This window comes from Anomaloglossus baeobatrachus, chromosome 8 (genome assembly GCF_048569485.1).
Source record: "Anomaloglossus baeobatrachus isolate aAnoBae1 chromosome 8, aAnoBae1.hap1, whole genome shotgun sequence".
NCBI classification, from domain to species: Eukaryota; Metazoa; Chordata; class Amphibia; order Anura; family Aromobatidae; genus Anomaloglossus; species Anomaloglossus baeobatrachus.
Window position 1 is genome coordinate 191,417,223 of NC_134360.1, and position 21,468 is coordinate 191,438,690.

Below are 21,468 nucleotides of genomic sequence, written 5' to 3' on the forward strand. Positions count from 1 at the left end.
AGACTCAGAGAAAGAGATTTTACGGTGAGTACACAAAAATCCTTCTTTCTCTATCGCTTTCATTGGGGGACACAGGACCATGGGACGTCCAAAAGCAGTCCCTGGGTGGGTACAGGAGTAATCATACAGATTCAAAACATATCCAAAACTCTGTAAGAATGCTCGGTGCAAAAGTAAACCGGCCTATCATAGGTGTGCGACAGCCCCTGCTGTATCCTGGAAACCCTGGAAAAGGTAAGAAAAGCTTGACTATGCGGCGGCTCTGTAGACTTGCTTGGCTGACGCCTGGCGTCTGATTGTCCTAGACGCACCAATTGCACAGGTGGAAAGGTTTTTACACCCCTCGGAGAAAACCTGACTAATCCTGTAGGCCTCTGAAATGGTCGGCCTGATCCAATTCGCCGTAGGTAACCTTGGACGCCAGCATGCCCCTCCTGCGTTCAGTAGACAGGACGAATAGGCCGTCCAAGATGCAGAAGGGCGCGGATCTCGAAACGTAACTCCTCCGAGCTCGCACTAGATCCGGTGTAAGCCGTGACCTCTCCAAGGATCGAATGGAGGCTGGACCGAAGGATGGAAACACAATCACCTCATTCAGATACTTCTTCTGGTAGGAAAAAACCTGAGACGGGTGCCGAACAATCTCGTCTTGGTGAAAAAAACAAGAAAAAAATGACCCGCATGAGAGGGCTGACAGAGCAGACCTTCCTCCGATTGAAGTGACTGTCCTCAACCAAGCCACCTTCCCGGATAGGCGTGAGATGGAGGATCGAACGGAGCTAATTGACGAGACCCTAGAGCCAGCTGGAGGTCCCATGGTTCTAGCGGGGAACGATCTAGCGGTGCCAGATGGACGACTCCTTGGATGAACGTTCTGACTTGCGGCTGAGATGCAAGATTTCTCTGGAAAAGAGAGATATAGCCGACATCTGCCCTTTGAAGGTTGCTGGCAAGAGACCCGCCTGTAAGCCTGAGTGTAGGAAGGTCAGTAACACTGGGAGTGACAGATCCAGTGTAGATGAGTTGACGTTGACCTCACACTCTTGAAAGGAGGTCTTTCCGGTGCGGTAGTAGATGTTTGAAGACGGAGGCTTCTGAGTTCTGACCATGGTCTGTAACACCTGTGGGGTAAAGCCTGCCTGGGCTAGTAGCCATGGTTCCACAGCCATGCAGTCAAATTGAGAACCCCTGAATATTGATGGCAAAGAGGACTTTGCGACAGGAGGTTCAGACGATCTGGGAGCCACCATGGGGTGCCTGATGAGCTGCGTGAGTTCTGCGAACAACGCTTGCCTGGGTCAATCCATGGCAATGAGAGTCACTGGGATGCCTTCTGCTCTGAGTTTCTTGAGGACTCTTGTGACTTGATTGTGGAATCGAGAAGCCATCAGGTCCACATTCGGAATATCTCATCTGAGGCAGATCCATTCGAAAGCCTCTCTCTGTTGAGGGATCATTCGCCTGCCGCCAGACCTTGCTGATATAGTCTGCTGTCCAATTCTCCACGGCGGGGAAAATGATTGTGGACAAAATCTGGAGTGGTGAGGATCTTCTTCACCTATGTCATCGCCATGACGCTCCTTGTTCCGCCCAGGTGATGACTGACTGGATTCTGGATGGCGATTCTTGTATGAAAAGCTGAAAAAAATCTGTAGGGGTCGAAGAAAAAACTCTGATTTCTAAAAAAAAATTGATAGGCAGACGGCTCTCCTGGGAGGACCACCAACCGTGAGCCGTGTGTCTCGGAACACCGCTCTCCAGTCAGAAGACTGGTCTCGGTGGTGACTGCCTGCCAGTGTACTGATATGAAAGACATTCCACTGGACCGATGAGGGCCGCTGGTCCACCATAAAAACGAGCGGCGGGTTCCCGGAGTCAATTGGATCCTGCGATTCAAGGTGAATAGGGAATTGCCCATCTGTTCGGCCAAGTCAGCTGAAGGAGACGAAGGTGAGGTGGAAGCGGCAAACGGAACCGCCTCTATTGCCGCCACCATCCGACTGAGGACTCTCCGGCTTGGAGTGACGGAGGATCTGGAGGTCTCTTTGGAGGGACACGCGTCCTTGGATGGTATCGAACTCCATGCCTAGATAGGTAATCCTGCTGGCCCGGGGTCAGAGAGGGCTTCTTCCGATTGATGAGCTAGCCGAGTCGGGACAGGATATCGATGGTGACCTGAACACTTAGGAGACAGTCGTCAAAAAGAAGAACCCCTGATCAACAAGGCGGCCAGATACGGAATCACCAAAAATGATCGTCTGCTATTGCGAGACGCAGGAACATCTGTGCTGTTGGCAAATTAGGTGCGACCTGTATGTCCGACGATAGACCTGCTGAAAAACTCTATTATGTACCCTGAGTCCAGCATCTCTCCGACCCAGGCGTCCGTGATCCAAGTCCGCCAGACGTGATTGAGATGAGACAGGCTCCCCCCCCTCCACCTGGTCTGCGCCTGCGCGCAACGACAAAGAGTCATCTTGCGGGGTAGCACTGTGATCCGGACGTCATCGCCGATGGCTGGCGTGGCTGAGAAACGCCAGAAAAGGCATGAGTTGAGCTACGGAATCTACCTGTACCTCTGCGGGGACCTGGTTTTCTTGTGCGTGTGGAACCGAAGCTCCCGTGATCTCGTCGATAACCTGATCCAGCCAGTCCCCAAACAAACGACCTCTTGTACAGGGGAGAGCTGTAAGTGATATCCTAGAAGCCGCGTCCACATACTAGGCTCTGAGCCAGATCGCCCGACAGATGGTCCCTGTGCTGCTAGCCGCTTTCACTGGGCAGTAAGCTGCTGACAGAGATGCGATGAGTATGTACTCACCCGCTAGAGCAAACTGTGTGCCAGGTTGTGAACTCCGGATTGCTCGATCCAGCGCGAAAAACCGCTGTGGAGGTTATCGGACCCGGACATCATGGATGCTGCCAGCTAGATGGCGGCGAGGGCAGTAGGAGTACCGTGTCTGCCATCTGAAGAAAAACTGAACGGGCAACTCTCCCGGTGTCTTGATCTGTGGCGTCTTGGAGCGATGCCCCGTGCGGGAGAGATAGTACTGGAAGATGACCGTCGGAAAAAAAACAGCAGGGCGACCATAGGCGAGCTGGGGAAAAAGAAAATCAAACGACTTACCCTTGTTGAATATCTTGACCGGTTGTCGTCTGTGCTTGTACAGACTTTCAGCAACGACTAGATGGTCACCGAATTGCCTGTGTGCCCGCTTAACCTGTTTTAAGGAGACATGCAAGCAGTGGGTAGCCACAGAGTCCGCCTGGAGCTCTAGCGTCTGACTTACAGCTTTGGCCGGACTATCCACCCTACCTCTGACATCAGCCCTCTGATCTGGAATCAGCATCGAGGCTGCATCCGACTCTTCTCCTGAAAAAAGGGTCGGCCGGTCTCGGGGCCGAGGAACACTCGGGGCCTGGAGGTGATGAGATCTCCGGGAGGGCTTGAAAGGAGGCCCAGCAGGTCCCCTTCTGCGCTCCAGTGGTAGGGTCTGGATCAGACCGACTGTTGTCCAGCGCCAGCTGGACCGGGGCAGCATGGACGGGCGTAGCGCCCTTGAGAGAGAGTCCACAGACTGGGATAGAGAGTCTACCCCTCCGGATAAGGGAGCGCAGCGGAGCTCGGGTGCTGGCGGTGACATGGGGCGCAAGCCGAGCGGGGGGCGTAGCCTGGATTGGGAGGATTTTACCTAGCAGGCTGTGCATGCATAAAAAGCTATAAGGTGCTTAGAAGAAAACCACTAGTGACGCTAGGGGGGAGACAGGAGAAAAGGGGAAAAAAAATTAAAGAGATATCGTCTGTTCCTAAGCAGGAACAGCACTCACCCAGGTCCTGTGTCCCCCCCAGGTCCGCAGAGGTCTCAGAACCTGTGGGGGCAGCATTGCTGAAGAAGAAAAGCAGCCCTTCATTTTTTTTTTTTTTTTTTGCGCAGTAGGGGTGCTGGCCTGCTTGGGACCGAGCAGGACCTGCAGGGGTCATGCTTGGGAAAAAACACGCGCGCGCGCAACACGGGGAGGCGGAGGCCTGATGGTCTGAGGTAGGCCGAAGCCGGGGACTAGATTAGTGGGCGGACCGCCGGGAGCACAGCGCTGAGCGCAGAGAAGTCTTACCTGCGTTCTGCCGGCGTCGCTGTGATCCTCGGTCCCATCCTGCCTGCTGGAGAGTTGCCGAACTGCTGAGCGCTCCTGCGCTGTGTAACCACGATCCCCTGTGAACGCTGGGGAGGCCTGGTGTTGCTGAGCGCTCCTGCGCTGCAGCTGTGATCCTCTCCCTGGATCCTGCATCGTAGGGGACGCTGGAAGGAATGGGGGCGTGCTGCAGCACTGAGCTGGCTGTCTCCGGGCAGAAGTCGAGGGGGGCGTGGCAGGAAAAGCGCGCGCGCAAACAGGGGGGCGGAGCGCACCGGCCCGAGGTAGGCCCGAAGCCGGGAGCTAAATTAGTGAGCTGCCACCGGGAGTGCAGCGCTGCTGGAGAAGATCCTACCTGCGTCCTGGCGGCGTCGCTCTGATCCACGGCCCCATCCTCTGATGCTGCAGCTGCCGGTGAGTCCAGTCTGCCCCTGGGAGACACCATGGGGGAAGCGCTGGGAAGCTTGGGGAACGCTGCAGAGCGCTCTCGCTGCCTGAAGAAATCCACTGCCTGGGCCCAGGGTAGGAGGAAGAACGCTGGGGGAGGCTTGGTGCTGTGAGCGCTCCTGCGCTGCAGCCTGCGATTGACATCGGGTCCTGGTTAGCAGAGATCCCTCGTCGCCTCCACCAGAAGCACCCCTTGGGACGGTACCATAGGGGTTGACGGGGAGTGTGTGCCCTTACAAATTTAACCATGTCGGCCCCCAAGCAGCCCCTGGGGTGGTACCATGGGGCAGGAGGGGGATAGGGCCTGGCGTCTCGAGCTCTCAGACAACCCTGGGGACGGTGCCCCGTGGGAGAGGAGAAGGCGAGGGTTCTCTCTGATGCAGGGACTTTAACCCTGCAGAAGAGACAAAAAACCTAGAAGAGATGAGAAGGCTGAGCGGCGCCGTATAGCACGAAAAAAACGGAAAAAAGGAATAGCCTAGGCTGAGGTTGGCCCACAGAGATATGGGCCCACTTCAGCCTCCTACGACACTAAGCAAAAAACTGGCATAGGTCCGCCTCCGGCTCAGGGTGTACACTGCTAGGGAGGAGCTAACTTTTTTTATGTCTACTTAGTGTCAGCCTCCTAATCACAGCAGCATACTGGTCCTGTGTCCCCCAATGAAAGCGATAGAGAAATATAAGCTTTCTTATTTTTTCCACAATTGCAGCTAAAAAACATTGTTATACAGTGAATTGAAAAATGTCATAAAAAAAAATGTTCCAGGTCTACTGCGATTGCGGCAAGAAAAAAAATGCACAGTGGGAGCATCACGTAAACACATTCTAAAGATTCAGTCACATCTGCTTTGGAGGCTCAGTTAAAGGGAATGTGTCAGCAGGTTTTTGCCATGTAAGTTGAGGACAGCATGCTGTAAGGCTTCAACACCAGAAGCAAGTGTAAAGCGGGCTTTACACGCTGCGACATCGCTAGCAATTGCTAGCGATGTCGAGCGCGATAGCTCCCGCCCCCGTCGTATGTGCGATATGTTATGATCGCTGCCGTAGCGAACATTATCGCTACGGCAGTGTCACACAGACTTACCTACCCTGCGACATCGCTCTGGCCGGCGACTCGCCTCCTTTCTAAGGGGGCGGTTCGTTCGGCGTCACAGCGACGTCACACGGCAAGCGGCCAATAGAAGCGGAGGGGCAGAGATGAGTGGGACGTAAACATCCCGCCCACCTTCTTCTTTCCGCATTGGCGGTGGATGCAGTCCTAAACGCACCCTTTGGCAGAAATGGTTTTTGCCAAAGTTGCTTTTGATTTCCAAAACGCTATAAATCCGCTTGCGTTTTTACCGCGTTTTAGCCGCGTTTTTACATGCATTTTCATTGCTTAAAGTCAGATGCGTTTTGAACACAAATCCACTACTAAATGAAGTTTAGACATCCAAACACTTTGAAAAAAAACGGAAAAAATTATAACAAAAATAATAATTAAAATCATGCACAAAATAGATAATTTTAATAAAATTTTAACTTTTTTATTTTATTTATGCATAAAATAACGTTAAATTATGTTTTTTCTTTATTTTATTTGTTGGACTATATGTGTGTGTGTAAAGGGACATATGATTTCATTATTAAAATGGCATAAACACATGCGTTTATTTTGGTAAAAACGCATGTTTTCTGCATCAAAAAAGCATGAGAAACGCTGGGATTTTGATTACGTATGCGTTTTGAAAGTTCTCATAGACTCTAATGTTAGCAAAACGCAGCTCAAATGGCAAAAACAATTGACATGTTGCTTCTTTAAACGCTGAGTTTTTGCTCAAAATTATACAAATTAAACGCAGCGTTTTGAACAGCAAAGTACGCACAAGAAGAAGGGAATTTTGTTTACTTACCGTAAATTCCTTTTCTTCTAGCTCCTATTGGGAGACCCAGACAATTGGGTGTATAGCTTCTGCCTCCGGAGGCCACACAAAGTATTACACTTTAAAAAGTGTAACCCCTCCCCTCTGCCTATACACCCTCCCGTGGATCACGGGCTCCTCAGTTTTGGTGCAAAAGCAGGAAGGAGAAAACTTATAAATTGGTCTAGGGTAAATTCAATCCGAAGGATGTTCGGAGAACTGAAGACCATGAACCCAAAGAACAATTCAACATGAACAACATGTGTACACAAAAGAACAACCAGCCCGAAGGGAACAGGGGTGGGTGCTGGGTCTCCCAATAGGAGCTAGAAGAAAAGGAATTTACGGTAAGTAAACAAAATTCCCTTCTTCTTTGTCGCTCCATTGGGAGACCCAGACAATTGGGACGTCCAAAAGCAGTCCCTGGGTGGGTAAATGAATACCTCAATAAAAAGAGCCGAAACGGCCCCCTCTTACAGGTGGGCAACCGCCGCCTGAAGGACTCGCCTACCTAGACTGGCGTCTGCCGAAGCATAGGTATGCACTTGATAGTGCTTCGTGAAAGTGTGCAGACTAGAACATGTAGCTGCCTGACACACCTGCTGAGCCGTAGCCCGGTGCCGCAATGCCCAGGACGCACCCACGGCTCTGGTAGAATGGGCTTTTAGCCCTGAAGGAAGCGGAAGCCCAGAAGAACGGTAGGCTTCGAGAATCGGTTCCTTGATCCACCGAGCCAAGGTTGACTTGGAAGCCTGCGAACCCTTACGCTGGCCAGCGACAAGGACAAAGAGCGCATCTGAACGACGCAGGGGTGCCGTGCGAGACACGTAGAGTCGGAGTGCTCTCACCAGATCCAAAGAGTGCAAATCCTTTTCACATTGGTGAATTGGATTAGGGCAAAATGAAGGCAAGGAGATATCCTGATTGAGATGAAAAGGAGATACCACCTTAGGGAGAAAATCCGGGACCGGACGCAGGACCACCTTATCCTGGTGAAACACCAGGAAGGGGGCTTTGCATGACAGCGCTGCCAGCTCAGACACTCTCCGGAGTGATGTAACTGCCACTAGAAAGGCCACCTTCTGCGAAAGACGTGATAAAGAGACATCCCGCAGCGGCTCGAAAGGTGGTTTCTGAAGAGCCGTTAGTACCCTGTTAAGATCCCAGGGTTCCAGCGGACGCTTGTAAGGTGGGACTATGTGGCAAACTCCCTGCAGGAACGTGCGGACCTGCGGAAGCCTGGCTAGGCGCTTTTGAAAAAATAAGGAGAGCGCCGACACTTGGCCCTTGAGAGAGCCGAGTGACAAACCCTTGTCCATTCCGGATTGAAGGAATGAAAGAAAAGTGGGTAAGGCAAATGGCCATGGAAGAAAACCATTATCAGAGCACCAGGATAAGAAGATTTGCCAAGACCTGTAATAGATCTTGGCGGACGTTGGCTTCCTGGCCTGTCTCATGGTGGCAATGACATCCTGAGATAACCCTGAAGACGCTAGGAGCTAGGACTCAATGGCCACACAGTCAGGTTGAGGGCCCCGGAATTCAGATGGAAAAACGGGCCTTGTGACAGCAAGTCTGGGCGGTCTGGAAGCGCCCACGGTTGACCCACCGTGAGATGCCACAGATCCGGGTACCACGACCGCCTCGGCCAGTCTGGAGCGACGAGAATGGCGCGACGGCAGTCGGACATGATCTTGCGTAACACTCTGGGCAGCATCGCCAGAGGAGGAAACACATAAGGCAGTCGAAACTGCGACCAATCCTGAACTAACGCGTCTGCCGCCAGAGCTCTGTGATCCTGAGACCGTGCCATGAATGCCGGGACTTTGTTGTTGTGCCGTGACGCCATGAGATCGACGTCCGGCGTTCCCCAGCGGCGACAGATCTCTCGAAACACTTCTGGGTGCAGAGACATCCATGCCCTGACGACTGAGAAAATCTGCTTCCCAGTTTTCTACGCCCGGGATGTGAACTGCGGAGATGATGGAGGCTGTGGCTTCCACCCACTGCAGAATCCGCCGGACTTCCTGGAAGGCTTGACGACTGCGAGTGCTGCCTTGGTGGTTGATGTATGCGACGGCAGTGGCGTTGTCCGACTGGATACGGATCTGCCTGTCCTCCAGCCACTGATGGAAAGCCAATAGGGCTTGATACACTGCCCTTATCTCCAGAACATTGATCTGAAGGGAAGACTCTATCGGAGTCCAGGTTCCCTGAGCCCTGTGGTGGAGAAAAACCGCTCCCCACCCTGACAGGCTCGCGTCCGTGGTGACCACAGCCCAGGTTGGGGGTAGGAAGGATTTTCCCTGCGATAGAGAATTGGGAAGGAGCCACCACTGAAGTGACGTCTTGGTTGCAAGGGAAAGAGAGACGTTCCTGTCGAGGGAAGCCGACCTCCTGTCCCATTTGCGGAGAATGTCCCATTGGAGTGGCCGCAGATGGAATTGCGTGAACGACACTGCCTCCATTGCTGCCACCATCTTCCCCAGGAAGTGCATGAGGCGCTTTAAGGGGTGTGACTGACCCCGAAGAAGTGATTGCACCCCTGCCTGCAGAGAAAGCTGTTTGTCCCGCGGTAGCTTGACTACCGCTGACTGTGTATGAAACTCCATCCCGAGGCAAGTCAGTGATTGGGTCGGTGTCAACTTGGATTTCGGGAAGTTGATGATCCACCCGAACTGCTGGAGAGTCGCCAGAGCGACGGTAAGGCTGTGTTGACACGCCACCCGAGAAGGGGCCCTGACTAGGAGATCGTCTAAGTAGGGAATCACCGAGTGGCCCTGAGAGTGTAGGACCGCCACAACGGATGCCATGACTTTGGTGAAAACCCGTGGGGCTGTCGCCAGGCCGAAAGGCAATGCCACGAACTGAAGGTGTTCGTCCCCGATGGCGAAACGCAAGAAGCGTTGATGTTCGGGTGCGATCGGCACGTGGAGATAAGCATCCTTGATGTCGATCGATGCTAGGAAGTCTCCTTGTGACATCAAGGCGATGACCGAGCGGAGAGATTCCATCCGAAACCGTCTGGTTCTCACATGTCTGTTGAGTAGCTTGAGGTCCAGAACGGGACGGAATGATCCGTCCTTTTTTGGCACCACGAACAAGTTGGAGTAAAAGCCGCGACCACGTTCCTGAAGGGGAACGGGGATCACAACTCCTTCTGTCTTCAGAGCGTCCACTGCCTGAAAAAGTGCGTCGGCCCGAGCGGGGGGCGGAGAGGTTCTGAAGAAACGAGCCGCAGGACGAGAGCTGAACTCTATCCTGTAACCGTGAGACAGAATGTCTCTCACCCATCGGTCTTGAACATGTGGCCACCAGGCGTCTCCAAAGCGGGAGAGCCTGCCACCGACCGAGGATGCGGCTAGGGGATGCCGAGAGTCAGGAGGAGGCCGCCTTGGAGGCAGTGCCTCCTGCGGCCTTTTGGGGGCGTGACTTGGACCGCCATGCATAGGAGTTCCTCTGGCCTTTCTCCGGCCTGCTGGACGAAGAGGATTGGGGCTTGGCGGAGGGACGAAAGGACCGAAACCTCGATTGTATTTTCCGTTGCTGAGGTCTCTTAGGTTTGGACTGGGGTAAGGAGGAGTCCTTTCCCTTGGATTCCTTAATAATCTCATCCAATCGTTCGCCAAACAAGCGGTCGACAGAAAACGGCAAACCGGTTAAGAACATCTTGGAGGCAGAGTCTGCCTTCCATTCGCGCAGCCACATGGCCCTGCGGACTGCCACAGAGTTAGCGGATGCCACAGCTGTACGGCTAGCAGAGTCTAGGACTGCGTTCATGGCGTAGGAAGAAAAAGCTGACGCTTGAGAAGTCAAAGACGCAACTTGCGGAGCAGAATTGTGTGTGACAGCATTAATCTCAGCCAGACAAGCTGGGATAGCTTGGAGTGCCCACACGGCTGCAAAGGCCGGGGCAAAAGACGCGCCCGTGGCCTCATAGATGGACTTCACCAGGAGCTCTATCTGCCTGTCAGTGGCATCCTTTAGCGATGAGCCATCTGCAACCGATACCACGGATCTAGCCGACAATCTAGAGACTGGAGGATCCACCTTGGGACATTGAGCCCAACCCTTAACGACTTCAGAGGGGAAGGGGTAACGCGTGTCAGTGAGGCGCTTAGTAAAGCGCTTGTCCGGAACCGCTCTGGGCTTCTGGACAGCGTCTCTGAAGTTAGAGTGATCGAAAAACGCACTACGTGTACGTTTGGGGAACCTAAACTGGTGTTTCTCCTGCTGAGACGTCGACTCCTCTACAGTAGGAGGCGGGGTAGAGAGATCCAACACCTGGTTGATGGACGAGATAAGATCATTCACTAAGGCATCCCCTTCAGGTGTATCAAGGTTAAGGGCGACGTCAGGGTCAGAGCCCTGAGCTGCGACGTCCGCCTCGTCCTCCAGAGAGTCCTCAAGCTGGGAACCCGAGCAGCGTGAAGAAGTCGGGGAAGATTCCCAGCAAGCCCGCTTAGCCTGTCTAGGACTGTGGTCCGGGCAGGAGTCCTCCACGTGAGACCTAGGGCCCAACCTGGGAGCGCGCTGCGGCGCGGACCGAGAGGGGCCTGGAGGCGACAATCCAACAGGGGCCGGGGCCTGTGTAAGGACCGGTCTGGACTGCAAAGCTTCTAGCAGCTTGGCAGACCATTTGTCCATAGACTGAGCCATGGATTGTGAAAGTGACTCAGAGAGTTTCTCAGCAAAAGAGGCGAACTCTGTCCCTGCCGCCTGAACAGGGGGAGCAGGGGGGTCTACATGAGCCGAGGGGCCCACTAGTGACCGAGGCTCCGGCTGAGCAAGCGAAACAGGGGTCGAGCATTGCTCACAGTGAAGGTAGGTGGAACCCGCAAGTAACATAGCCCCACAAGAGGTACAGGCCGCAAAAAAACCCTGTGCCTTAACAGCTTTGCTCCTTGTGGACTACATGCTGTTGTCTCCTAGGAGAATGATCACTGAGGGTATATGGGCAAAAAAGGGTATACAGCCTGACCGAACAGAAATATATATATAAATACGTATCTATTCCGGCACCCTAGAGGGACCAGCACCGGGTGACCGGTGTGGCTTACCGACCGCTAACAAGCGGAGTGTGTGTGTCCTCCAGATTCCCTGCCTTAGGTCCCCCGGAGCTGCAGAGCTCTTCACTGAGAATCCTACACCGGCAGAATGCCAAAAAATGGCTGCCGGAGCTCTCAGGGGAGGAGTGGAGCCGTGGGCGGCGCCAGGAAAGTGCGGGAATCTGGGGTCCCCACAGTGATCACTGAAGGGGGAGGAAACATGCAGGATGCTCCAGCCCTCACATCCGACGTCAGGTCGGCAGTCCCGCCCTTACCCCTGACAGGCAGGCCCGAGGGCGGGATTTTTGCGACTAGGCCGCGATGAAGCCGGGGACTAAATTTGAGACCGCGCCCGACAAGCAGGCATGGTCGGCGCGGAAGTCCGCCGGCCTTCTCAATTCAGCAGCTGCCGCAGCGTCCGGGAAGAAGGTGCGCTCCCTGCACAGTCCCCAATGGGGACACAGAGTACCTTTGAGATGCAGGGCCCGGTCCCTGAGGTTGAATAGACTCCGGTCCGGCAGATTCCCACAGGGGCTGCGGAGGGAGCACGGTCCCAGTAAATGGATGACCGCTCAGGATCCCACTTCTCCCAGAGCCGCTAAGGGATGGTGAAGGAGACGGCATGAGGCTCCGGCCTTTGTACCCGCAATGGGTACCTCAACCTTAACAACACCGCCGACGTAGTGGGGTAAGAAGGGAACATGCCGGGGGCCCCGTGGGGGCCCTCTTTTCTTCCAACCGACATAACTAATATGAGAATGCATGAGGGGATGTGTGCCTCCTTCCACACAAAGCATAAAACTGAGGAGCCCGTGAGCCACGGGAGGGTGTATAGGCAGAGGGAAGGGGTTACACTTTTTAAAGTGTAATACTTTGTTTGGCCTCCGGAGGCAGAAGCTATACACCCAATTGTCTGGGTCTCCCAATGGAGCGACAAAGAAATCCCTATTTCCCATAGACTTTGCTTGTAAAACCAAACGCATGCATTTTGGCATGAAAACATTGCAGCTGAAAACGCTGCGGAAACGCATGTAAAAACGCAACGTGGGCACATAGCATAACCGGTACTTTGCACGCTGCAACATCGCTAGCCGATTGTAGCGATGCCGAGCGCGATAGTACCTGCCCCCGTCGCAGATGCGATATCTTGTGATAGCTGCCGTAGCGAACATTATCACTACGGCAGCTTCACACGCACTTACCTGCCCTGCGACGTCGCTCTGGCCAGTGACCCGCCTCCTTCCTAAGGGGGCGGGTCATGCGGCGTGACAGCGACTTCACACGACAAGCGGCCAATAGAAGCGGAGGGGCGGAACATCCCGCCCACCTCCTTCCTTCCTCATTGCAGGCGGGACGCAGGTAAGGAGATGTTCCTCGCTCCTGCGGCTTCATACACAGCGATGTGTGCTGCCGCAAGAACGAGGAACAGGTACGATGTTGTACCTGTCACTGCACCGAAATTATGAAAATGACCGACACTACATAGATCACCGATTTTCGACGCTTTTACGATCGTTTATCGGTGCTTCTAGGCTTTACGCGTTGCAACGTCGTTACCGGCACCGGATGTGCGTCACTTTCGATTTGACCCCGACGAGATCGCAGTAGCGATGTCGCAACGTGCAAAGTACCTCTTAAGCTGGGTTTACACACTGCAACATCGCAAAGGACATCGCTGTAACGTCACCGGTTTGGTGACGCAATAGCGACCTCCCTAAGTCTCTGTTAAGTCTCTGGTGAGCGTTCAAACCGGCAAACCTGGCCAACAACTTACCAGCGATCCGGACCTGCAGAGCGACCTAGCTGGTTGTTGGGGACGTTGATAAGCAGCCTTTTGAAAGGGAAGTTGCTAACAAAGTCGCTGAAAAGGATTCACACACTGAAACTTCATGCTGCACAGCGGGAAACAAAGGACCTAGGAATGGTCCTGAACGACTTGTAGCGATCAGCAACTTCCAGCAACTTCACAGCAGGGGCTGGGTCGCTGATAGGTTTCACACACTGCAACATCGCAAACAACATCGCTATTGCGTCACAAAACCGGTGACGTTACAGCGATGTCGTTTGAGATGTTGCAGTGTGTAAACCCAGCTTAAGGGTGCTTCTCTCATCAGTGTGTGTGCAATTGTTTACTTATACTAAAGGGTTTATTACCCTGTGATAAACATTACAGGACTAGAAACTCATGTGTATGCCAGTCCAACACTCCAAATTGTTTTGAAAATTTTGATGATTAGAATAATTGTTTTTGCTTTGTACATACAAAGTACTGGAAGGTCTCCGGCTGTAAATGTTGCTTCAATGATTTTCCTATCTGACACATCAACACCAGCATGGTGATATCCCACACCATATTGCACAAGATCTGCAATGATATAAGTAGATTAATGCACTTGCAAATATGAGCAGGTTTTCAAAAACTATAAAACTACAATTTCAACACTGAAATTTCATCCTTTTTTTGTTTTTGTAGAGACATCATATATTCAGAATTGAGATGTATAATCAGAATTGCAGATGTATAACACAGACATTGCTACACTTGCAATGCTGCAATGCATGTATCATTTAAAGGAGATCTCTGAGAAATGTAATAAAATAAATTAAAGTACCATACCAATGTTTCTTTTTATTTTACCACTAGTGTGATATTTCTAATCTAAGTCCCCATCCCCCTGTCTTATACTGACTAACTGCGCCGCTCCGTTAAACCCTCATCACTTTGTGACCTGCCAGATGCTTCAGTGCTTCATGGAGTCACTGTAGGTCATAACTCAATGCAAGTCTATGAGAGCCTCATTATGGCTCTCATAGAAATGTATTGAGATGTTGTGATGTAACTTCTGACTTCCAACCATGCCGTGAGACCAGAGCAGCGTCGGTAAAAGGTGAAGACAACGGAGGGTGAGTATAACACCGATGGCAGGGACCTAAGATTAGTAGCACCACTCCATGGGTGAAAAAAAAACCAAAACGCTGGAATGGTGCTTTAAATCCCTTTAATTTGGCAAAAAGGTATGCTGCATCTAGTACACTCTTTCAAAATTATAAAGATAGCAACTGCAATCAATCAGAACCTGTACTAGATTTCAGAGGACACGCAGCATAATGGACTGCGTAAAGAATATCTGCTCGAGACATAATGTCAGGTCAGAGCAGCGTCATGTCAGGTATCGTGAATTAGCATCAGTTCACCGGACAGGACACTGAACGGAGTGGACTTAAGGGGAAGATAAACACCATTTGTCAGCTGAGAATTAACATCCATCTCAGTCAGCCTGAAACTTTTAGTGCTGTTTTGTTCTCAGTGCAGCCCATAATACTGTGTGTCATCTGAAATATAGGACAGGTTGTGATTGATGGCAGTTGCCATCTTTAAAATCCTGACAGAGAGCACTAGATAAAGCATACCTTTTTGTTAAATAAATGTTACATAGTTACATAGTTACTAAGGTTGAAAAAAGACCTAGGTCCATCTAGTTCAACCTTCCTCCACCAGTTCTACACCTGGTCACCAAGTCATTTATAACTAACAATGTTGTGTGCACTGAGGAAATCATCCAGCCCTTTATTAAAAGCTGTTATACTATCTGCCATTACTACCTCTTGTGGTCAGCATTCCACAGTCTGACTGCTCTAACTGTAAAGAACCCTTTCCTATTTAGCTGTCGGAATCGCTTTTCTTCTACTCGCAGTGAGTGTCCCCTGGTCCTTAGTATTGTCTTTGGAAGAAATAAGTCATGTGCCAGTCCTTTGTATTGACCACACATGTATTTATACATATAAATGAGATCTCCTCTGAGACGTCTTTTTTCTAAGCTAAACATATCTAACTTTTTCAACCTGTCATCATATGGGAGGCCTTCCATCCCTTGTAGTAGTCTAGTTGCCTGCCTTTGAACTGACTAACTTCTGAATGTCCTTTTTAAAATGTGGAGCCCAAAACTGGATCCCATATTCCAGATGTGGCCTTACAAGTGATTTATAGAGGGGTAACAATACGTTGGGATCACGGGATCTAATCTCTCTTTTTATACACCCTAGAATCTTGTTTGCTTTTGCAGCTGCTGCCTGACATTGAGTGCTGCTGCTCAGCTTATTTGTAATGAGAATACCCAAGTCCTTCTCCTGTTCTGTAGTCTCGAGTTTGCTTCCATTTAATGTATACGCAGTTATAGGATTACTCCGTCCTAGGTGCATTACTTTACATTTATCAACATTAAATCTCATTTGCCAAGTATCTGCCCATTCTGACATCTTATCCAGATCTTTTTGTAATATTGTACTATCAAGGTCAGTTTTTAATATCCTACATAGTTTGGTGTCCTCAGCAAAGACTGACACTTTACTATCAATCCCATCCACAAGGTCATTAATAAAGAGATTAAAAAGAATTGGTCCTAGCACAGATCCCTGCAGCACCCCACTTCTGACTATAGCCCATTTAGAGAATGTACCATTTATGACTACTCTTTGTTTCCTGTCTTTTAGCCAATTCCTTACCCAGTTGCATACAGTTTCCCCTAGTCCTTGCTTCTGGAGCTTTACTATAAGGCTATTATGTGGTACAGTATCAAATGCCTTTGCAAAGTCCAAATAAATCACATCAGCTGCATTACCAATATCCAGGTTTGCACTTACCCCCTCATAGAACCCCAACAGGTTGGTTAGACACGACTTATCTTTCATGAATCCATGCTGTCTGTCAGTTATTATATTATTTTCTGCAACATATTTTTGCATGTCATCCCTTAAAATGCCCTCAAAAACTTTGCATACTACTGATGTCAGGCTTACTGGACGGTAGTTGCCTGGATCTACCCTCTTACCTTTCTTAAATATCGGTACCACATCAGCAATCCTCCAATCCTGAGGCACCAACCCTGTTACAAGAGAGTCTAAAAAGATGAGATACAGCGGTCTGTCAATTACGGAGCTCAATTCCCTCAATATTCGTGGATGAATGCCATCTGGCCCTGGGGATTTGTCAATGTTTAATTTACTCAGACGTAGGCATACTTCTTCTTGTGTTAAATTAATTATATCTGGTGGGGAACTTTGATTTTTCACTTGTTGAATGATCCCTGGTACAGTCAGTTCCTTGGTGAACACAGGTGAGAAATGCCTATTTAATATCTCAGTCTTTTGTTTGTCCTCTATAACTAACTTGTTATTATATTTTAAGGGGCCAATACTATCCTTTGTTTTCCTTTTGGCATTAATGTATTTATAAAAGATTTTGGGATTTATTTTAAGGTCATTGGCGATTTTTGTTTCAGTAGCTAGTTTTGCTTGTTTGATTTCTTTTTTTGCATTTCCTATTGATATCTTTATACTTCTGAAATGCTATATCTGTATTCTCAGCCTTCCAGATTTTAAACGCCCTTTTTTTTTGTTTTATTACACTTTGTACAGTCTTATTTATCCATAGTGGTTTCTTTTTATTCCGGGACATTTTATTACCAGAAGGTATACGTTTTTTATAGGACTCTAGTAGTATATCCTTAAACTTTCCCCATTTATGTTTAGTATCCCCAGTTACCATGACTTTGTCCCAATCTACACATTTAAGCTCTTCCCTTAATTTGTTGAAATCAGCTTTCCTAAAATTCCAGGTTTTAGCATTTCCCCTTTGAAATGTTCTATTGAATATTACGTTGAAGCTTACCATATTATGATTGCTGGTGCCCAAGTGCTCCCGAACCTGTAGATTTGAAATTGTCTCCGGTCTATTTGACAGGACCAGATCTAGTAAATTATCTCCCCTCGTCGGTTCATCTACCATCTGAGAGAGGAAATGGTCTTAAATGGTAGATAAGAATTTACAGCTTTTAGCACAACCAGATGATTCTATGTCCCACTGTATGTCTGGATAGTTGAAATCCCCCATAATAAGAATCCGATTATTATTATTAGCTGCCTTTTCAATTTGTTCCAGCATTTCACCCTCTATTTGTTCAGGTATGTTAGGAGGCTTATAGCAAACTCCAATTAGCATTTTTCCATTATTACACTCCCCATGTACATTTACCCATACTGACTCTACATTGTTGCTGTTCCCCTCAATGTCATCATTCAACACAGGTTTTAGGTTAGATTTGATAAATATACACACCCCACCACCTTTTCTGTCTTTCCTGTCCTTCCTAAATGTACTATAACCCTGTATGTTTGTCACCCAGTCATGGCTTTCTTCCAGCCAGGTTTCCGTGATGCCCACCACATCATAATCCATGGTTGACATAAGAGTCTCCAATTCATTCATTTTGTTTGCAAGACTTCTTGCATTTGCCAGTAGACATTTAATCCTATTAACATCTTTATTACTCCTAGCCTCCCTACGTTCCTTGCATGTCCCATCCCCCACTAATCCTTCATTGACCCCTACCGTCTCCCTGTCTCTATCTGCTCTATCTATCCCCTTTTTTGCTCCACTTCCCTCCCTCCCCTCAGATCCTAGTTTAAAAGCTCCTCCATCCTTCTGACCATTTTCTCCCCCAGCACAGCTGCACCTTCCCCATTGAGGTGCAGCCCGTCCCTACTGTAGAGCCTGTAGCCGACTGAGAAGTCAGACCAGTTCTCCATGAACCCGAACCCTTCCTTCCTGCACCAATTTCTAAGCCACGTATTTATCTCCCTAAGCTCCCGCTGTCTTTCTAGTGACGCTCGTGGCACCGGTAGTATTTCTGAAAACACCACCTTGGAGGTCCTGGACTTCAGCTTCTCTCCTAGTTCCCTGTAATCATTTTTAAGGACCTTCCACCTGCCTCTAACTTTGTCATTAGTACCAATGTGCACCATGACCGCTGGGGTTTCCCCAGCCCCACCCAGCAATCTGTCTATCCGATCCGCAATATGCCGAACCCGAGCACCCGGCAGACAACATACTGTTCGGCATTCACAGTCTCGGCGACAGATGACCCTGTCTGTCCGCCTAATTATAGAGTCCCCTACCACCAACATCTGTCTGGGCTTTGCTGCACTCCTATTTCCCTCCTTCCTACAGCAGTTGTTTTCCTGGTTGCTAGGAGCAACGTCCTGCTGTAGTGACCCTAGTCCTGGCCCTTCATTCCTAATATCAGCCAAACAGGCATATTTACTAGGTTGTGCCAGGTCAGGACTAGGCTCCCTGACACTTTTCCCCCTACCTCTTCTTCTAACTGTTACCCAACTACATACCTCTGGGTCCTGATCTTCTCCACCTCCACCCTCCTCCATATCACTGGCCTCAGCCAGAGAAAGCTCAGTGAGCTCTAAACTCCTCTCCAGGTTTGCAATGCCCCTGAATGTTGCAAGCTGCTTATTTAGATCAGTTACCTTGGCTTCCAAATACACAACATGCTTGCATCGAGTGCAGACATATTCACCCTCAAACGGCTGCTCAAGGCATGCATACATCTGACAAGATACACACCTGGTAGCATTGTCCATGGAGCATCTATTAAATGGGGATAAATGTTAAAGTAGAAAAAACAGAAAAAAAAAACAAAAAACAATGGGAATTGTATAAGGAAAAATTCAAACTATGTTCTTGTGTCAAACTATGTAATTGTGTTTAAACTATGCCACACTTATCTTTAAACCCTGCACACTTTGCTTCAGTACCTCGCACGCTCAGCACCTCGCTTGCTCTGGCTGGTTTATATAGTTCTACAAGAACTTCCAGAAGCTGCCAGAAGGTTCTAGAAACAGGTGTGACTAATACAACTGATTAAATTCCAACTGATTGTATTTACAACAATGTTTAATATTTATACGTGTATTTTTTCACTATTTTATTACATTTCTCAGAAAACTCCCTTAAAGGAAATCTGTCAACAGGTTTTTGCTAATTGGAGAGCAGCATGATGTAGGGGCAGAGACCCTGATTCATGTGATGTGACCCCTTACTGGGCTGAGTCTTGCTGTTTTAATCAAATCAGTGTTTTATCAGCAGGAGATTATCACTGGAGCACTAGGGTGTCTTGTACCTCCTGGTCCAACACTGCCCACACTAGTGATTATTAGCTTTCTGTCAATATACAGAATACACAGAAAGCTGCCAATCATTGGTGTGGGCAAGGTAATACAAGACTGAGAATTACGCTCTGCTGCACCTACAGTAGAGACAACTGAAATTCTATGAAAACTACTGCACTCAGAAAACTAAATTATATAATCAATAGAATCAGGGTCTCTGTCCCAACCATACCTCATGCTCCTGTCAGAATACATTCACCTTTAATGATATGTGCAAGGTGTGCAGACTGTTATTCAGGAGGTACCAGGGGAAGAAAATCACTGTAAGAGCTCATTCAGACATTTGAGGATTTTGGTCCAATCACAGGTCACAATACGCGGACTGGCCATAGGTCTCCTGACCAGAGCGTGACAGCCTCATAGAAATATTTGAAGCTGTTATGCTCCCGTTGGGAGCCTCGCGACCAGTCCGTGCATTGTGACCTGTGATTGGACTGAAATCCTCGAACATCTGCATGTGTCCTAAGACTCTCATATGAGTGTTGCGCAGGGAGACTGTAATATAGGAGTGAGAATGATGTGGTGGGGAAGATGCAGCCACAGACAACAAAGATAAAACAAGGAAAAGTTACAAAATGCTATCACATTAATATCAGGTACCCTACCACGCAGTTTGGTATCTTTTACAGAATTGGCAGCCATCAGAAGCCTAGCATGGAAAAGGACAAAACATTATTTTAACTGTAAAATTTAATGGATAAACTTCTTTACATTAATACTTATCAGATATAGAGATAGCTATTGATAGTATTTTTGTAAAATACTTAATACTGTTCTGACTCTGTTGTTGTAATGAACAAAAACGGACACCTGAATAAGGCCTAATACCCTTTATATCCTCAATCATTAATGCATGTGTTTGCATAGCGGAAGAAGGGAATTTTGTTTACTTACCGTAAATTCCTTTTCTTCTAGCTCCAATTGGGAGACCCAGACAATTGGGTGTATAGCTTCTGCCTCCGGAGGCCACACAAAGTATTACACTTAAAAGTGTAAAGCCCCTCCCCTTCTGCCTATACACCCCCCGTGCATCACGGGCTCCTCAGTTTTGGTGCAAAAGCAAGAAGGAGGAAAAGTTCTAAATTGGTTTAAAGTACATTCAATCCGAAGGAATTTCGGAGAACTGAAACCATTCAACATGAACAACATGTGTACACAAAGAACAACAGCCCGAAGGGAACAGGGGCGGGTGCTCGGTCTCCCAATTGGAGCTAGAAGAAAAGGAATTTACGGTAAGTAAACAAAATTCCCTTCTTCTTTGTCGCTCCATTGGGAGACCCAGACAATTGGGACGTCCAAAAGCAGTCCCTGGGTGGGTAAAATAATACCTCGTAATAGAGCCGTAAAACGGCCCTTTCCTACAGGTGGGCAACCGCCGCCTGAAGGACTTGCCTACCTAGGCTGGCATCCGCCGAAGCATAGGTATGCACCTGATAGTGTTTCGTGAAAGTGTGCAGGCTCGACCAGGTAGCCGCCTGACACACCTGCTGAGCCGTAGCCTGGTGCCGCAAAGCCCAGGACGCACCCACGGCTCTGGTAGAATGGGCTTTCAGCCCTGAGGGAACCGGAAGCCCAGAAGATCGGTAAGCTTCAAGAATTGGTTCCTTGATCCACCGAGCCACGGTTGATCTGGAAGCCTGTGACCCTTTACGCTGGCCAGCGACAAGGACAAAGAGTGCATCCGAGCGGTGCAGGGGCGCCGTACGAGAAATGTAGAGTCTGAGTGCTCTCACCAGATCTAACGAGTGCAAATCCTTTTCACACTGATGAACTGGATAAGGACAAAAAGAGGGTAAGGAGATATCCTGATTGAGATGAAAGGGGGATACCACCTTAGGGAGAAATTCCGGTACCGGGCGCAGAACCACCTTGTCCTGGTGAAACACCAGGAAAGGGGCTTTGCATGACAGCGCCGCTAGCTC

General features: G+C 49.4%; 1 protein-coding gene across 2 annotated transcripts in view; it reads right to left on the bottom strand.

Moving 5' to 3' along the window:
• The window catches only part of HFM1 (helicase for meiosis 1), a 276,350-nt gene that overhangs the window by 124,926 nt on the left and 129,956 nt on the right, over positions 1-21,468 (bottom strand). For both annotated transcript variants that reach the window (XM_075321028.1, XM_075321027.1), the window contains exons 13-14: positions 20,152-20,195; positions 13,791-13,892 (exon numbers count right to left, since the gene is read on the bottom strand). In XM_075321028.1, coding sequence (XP_075177143.1) covers positions 13,791-13,892; positions 20,152-20,195 — 146 coding nt within the window. The remainder of the gene's footprint in view (positions 1-13,790; positions 13,893-20,151; positions 20,196-21,468) is intronic.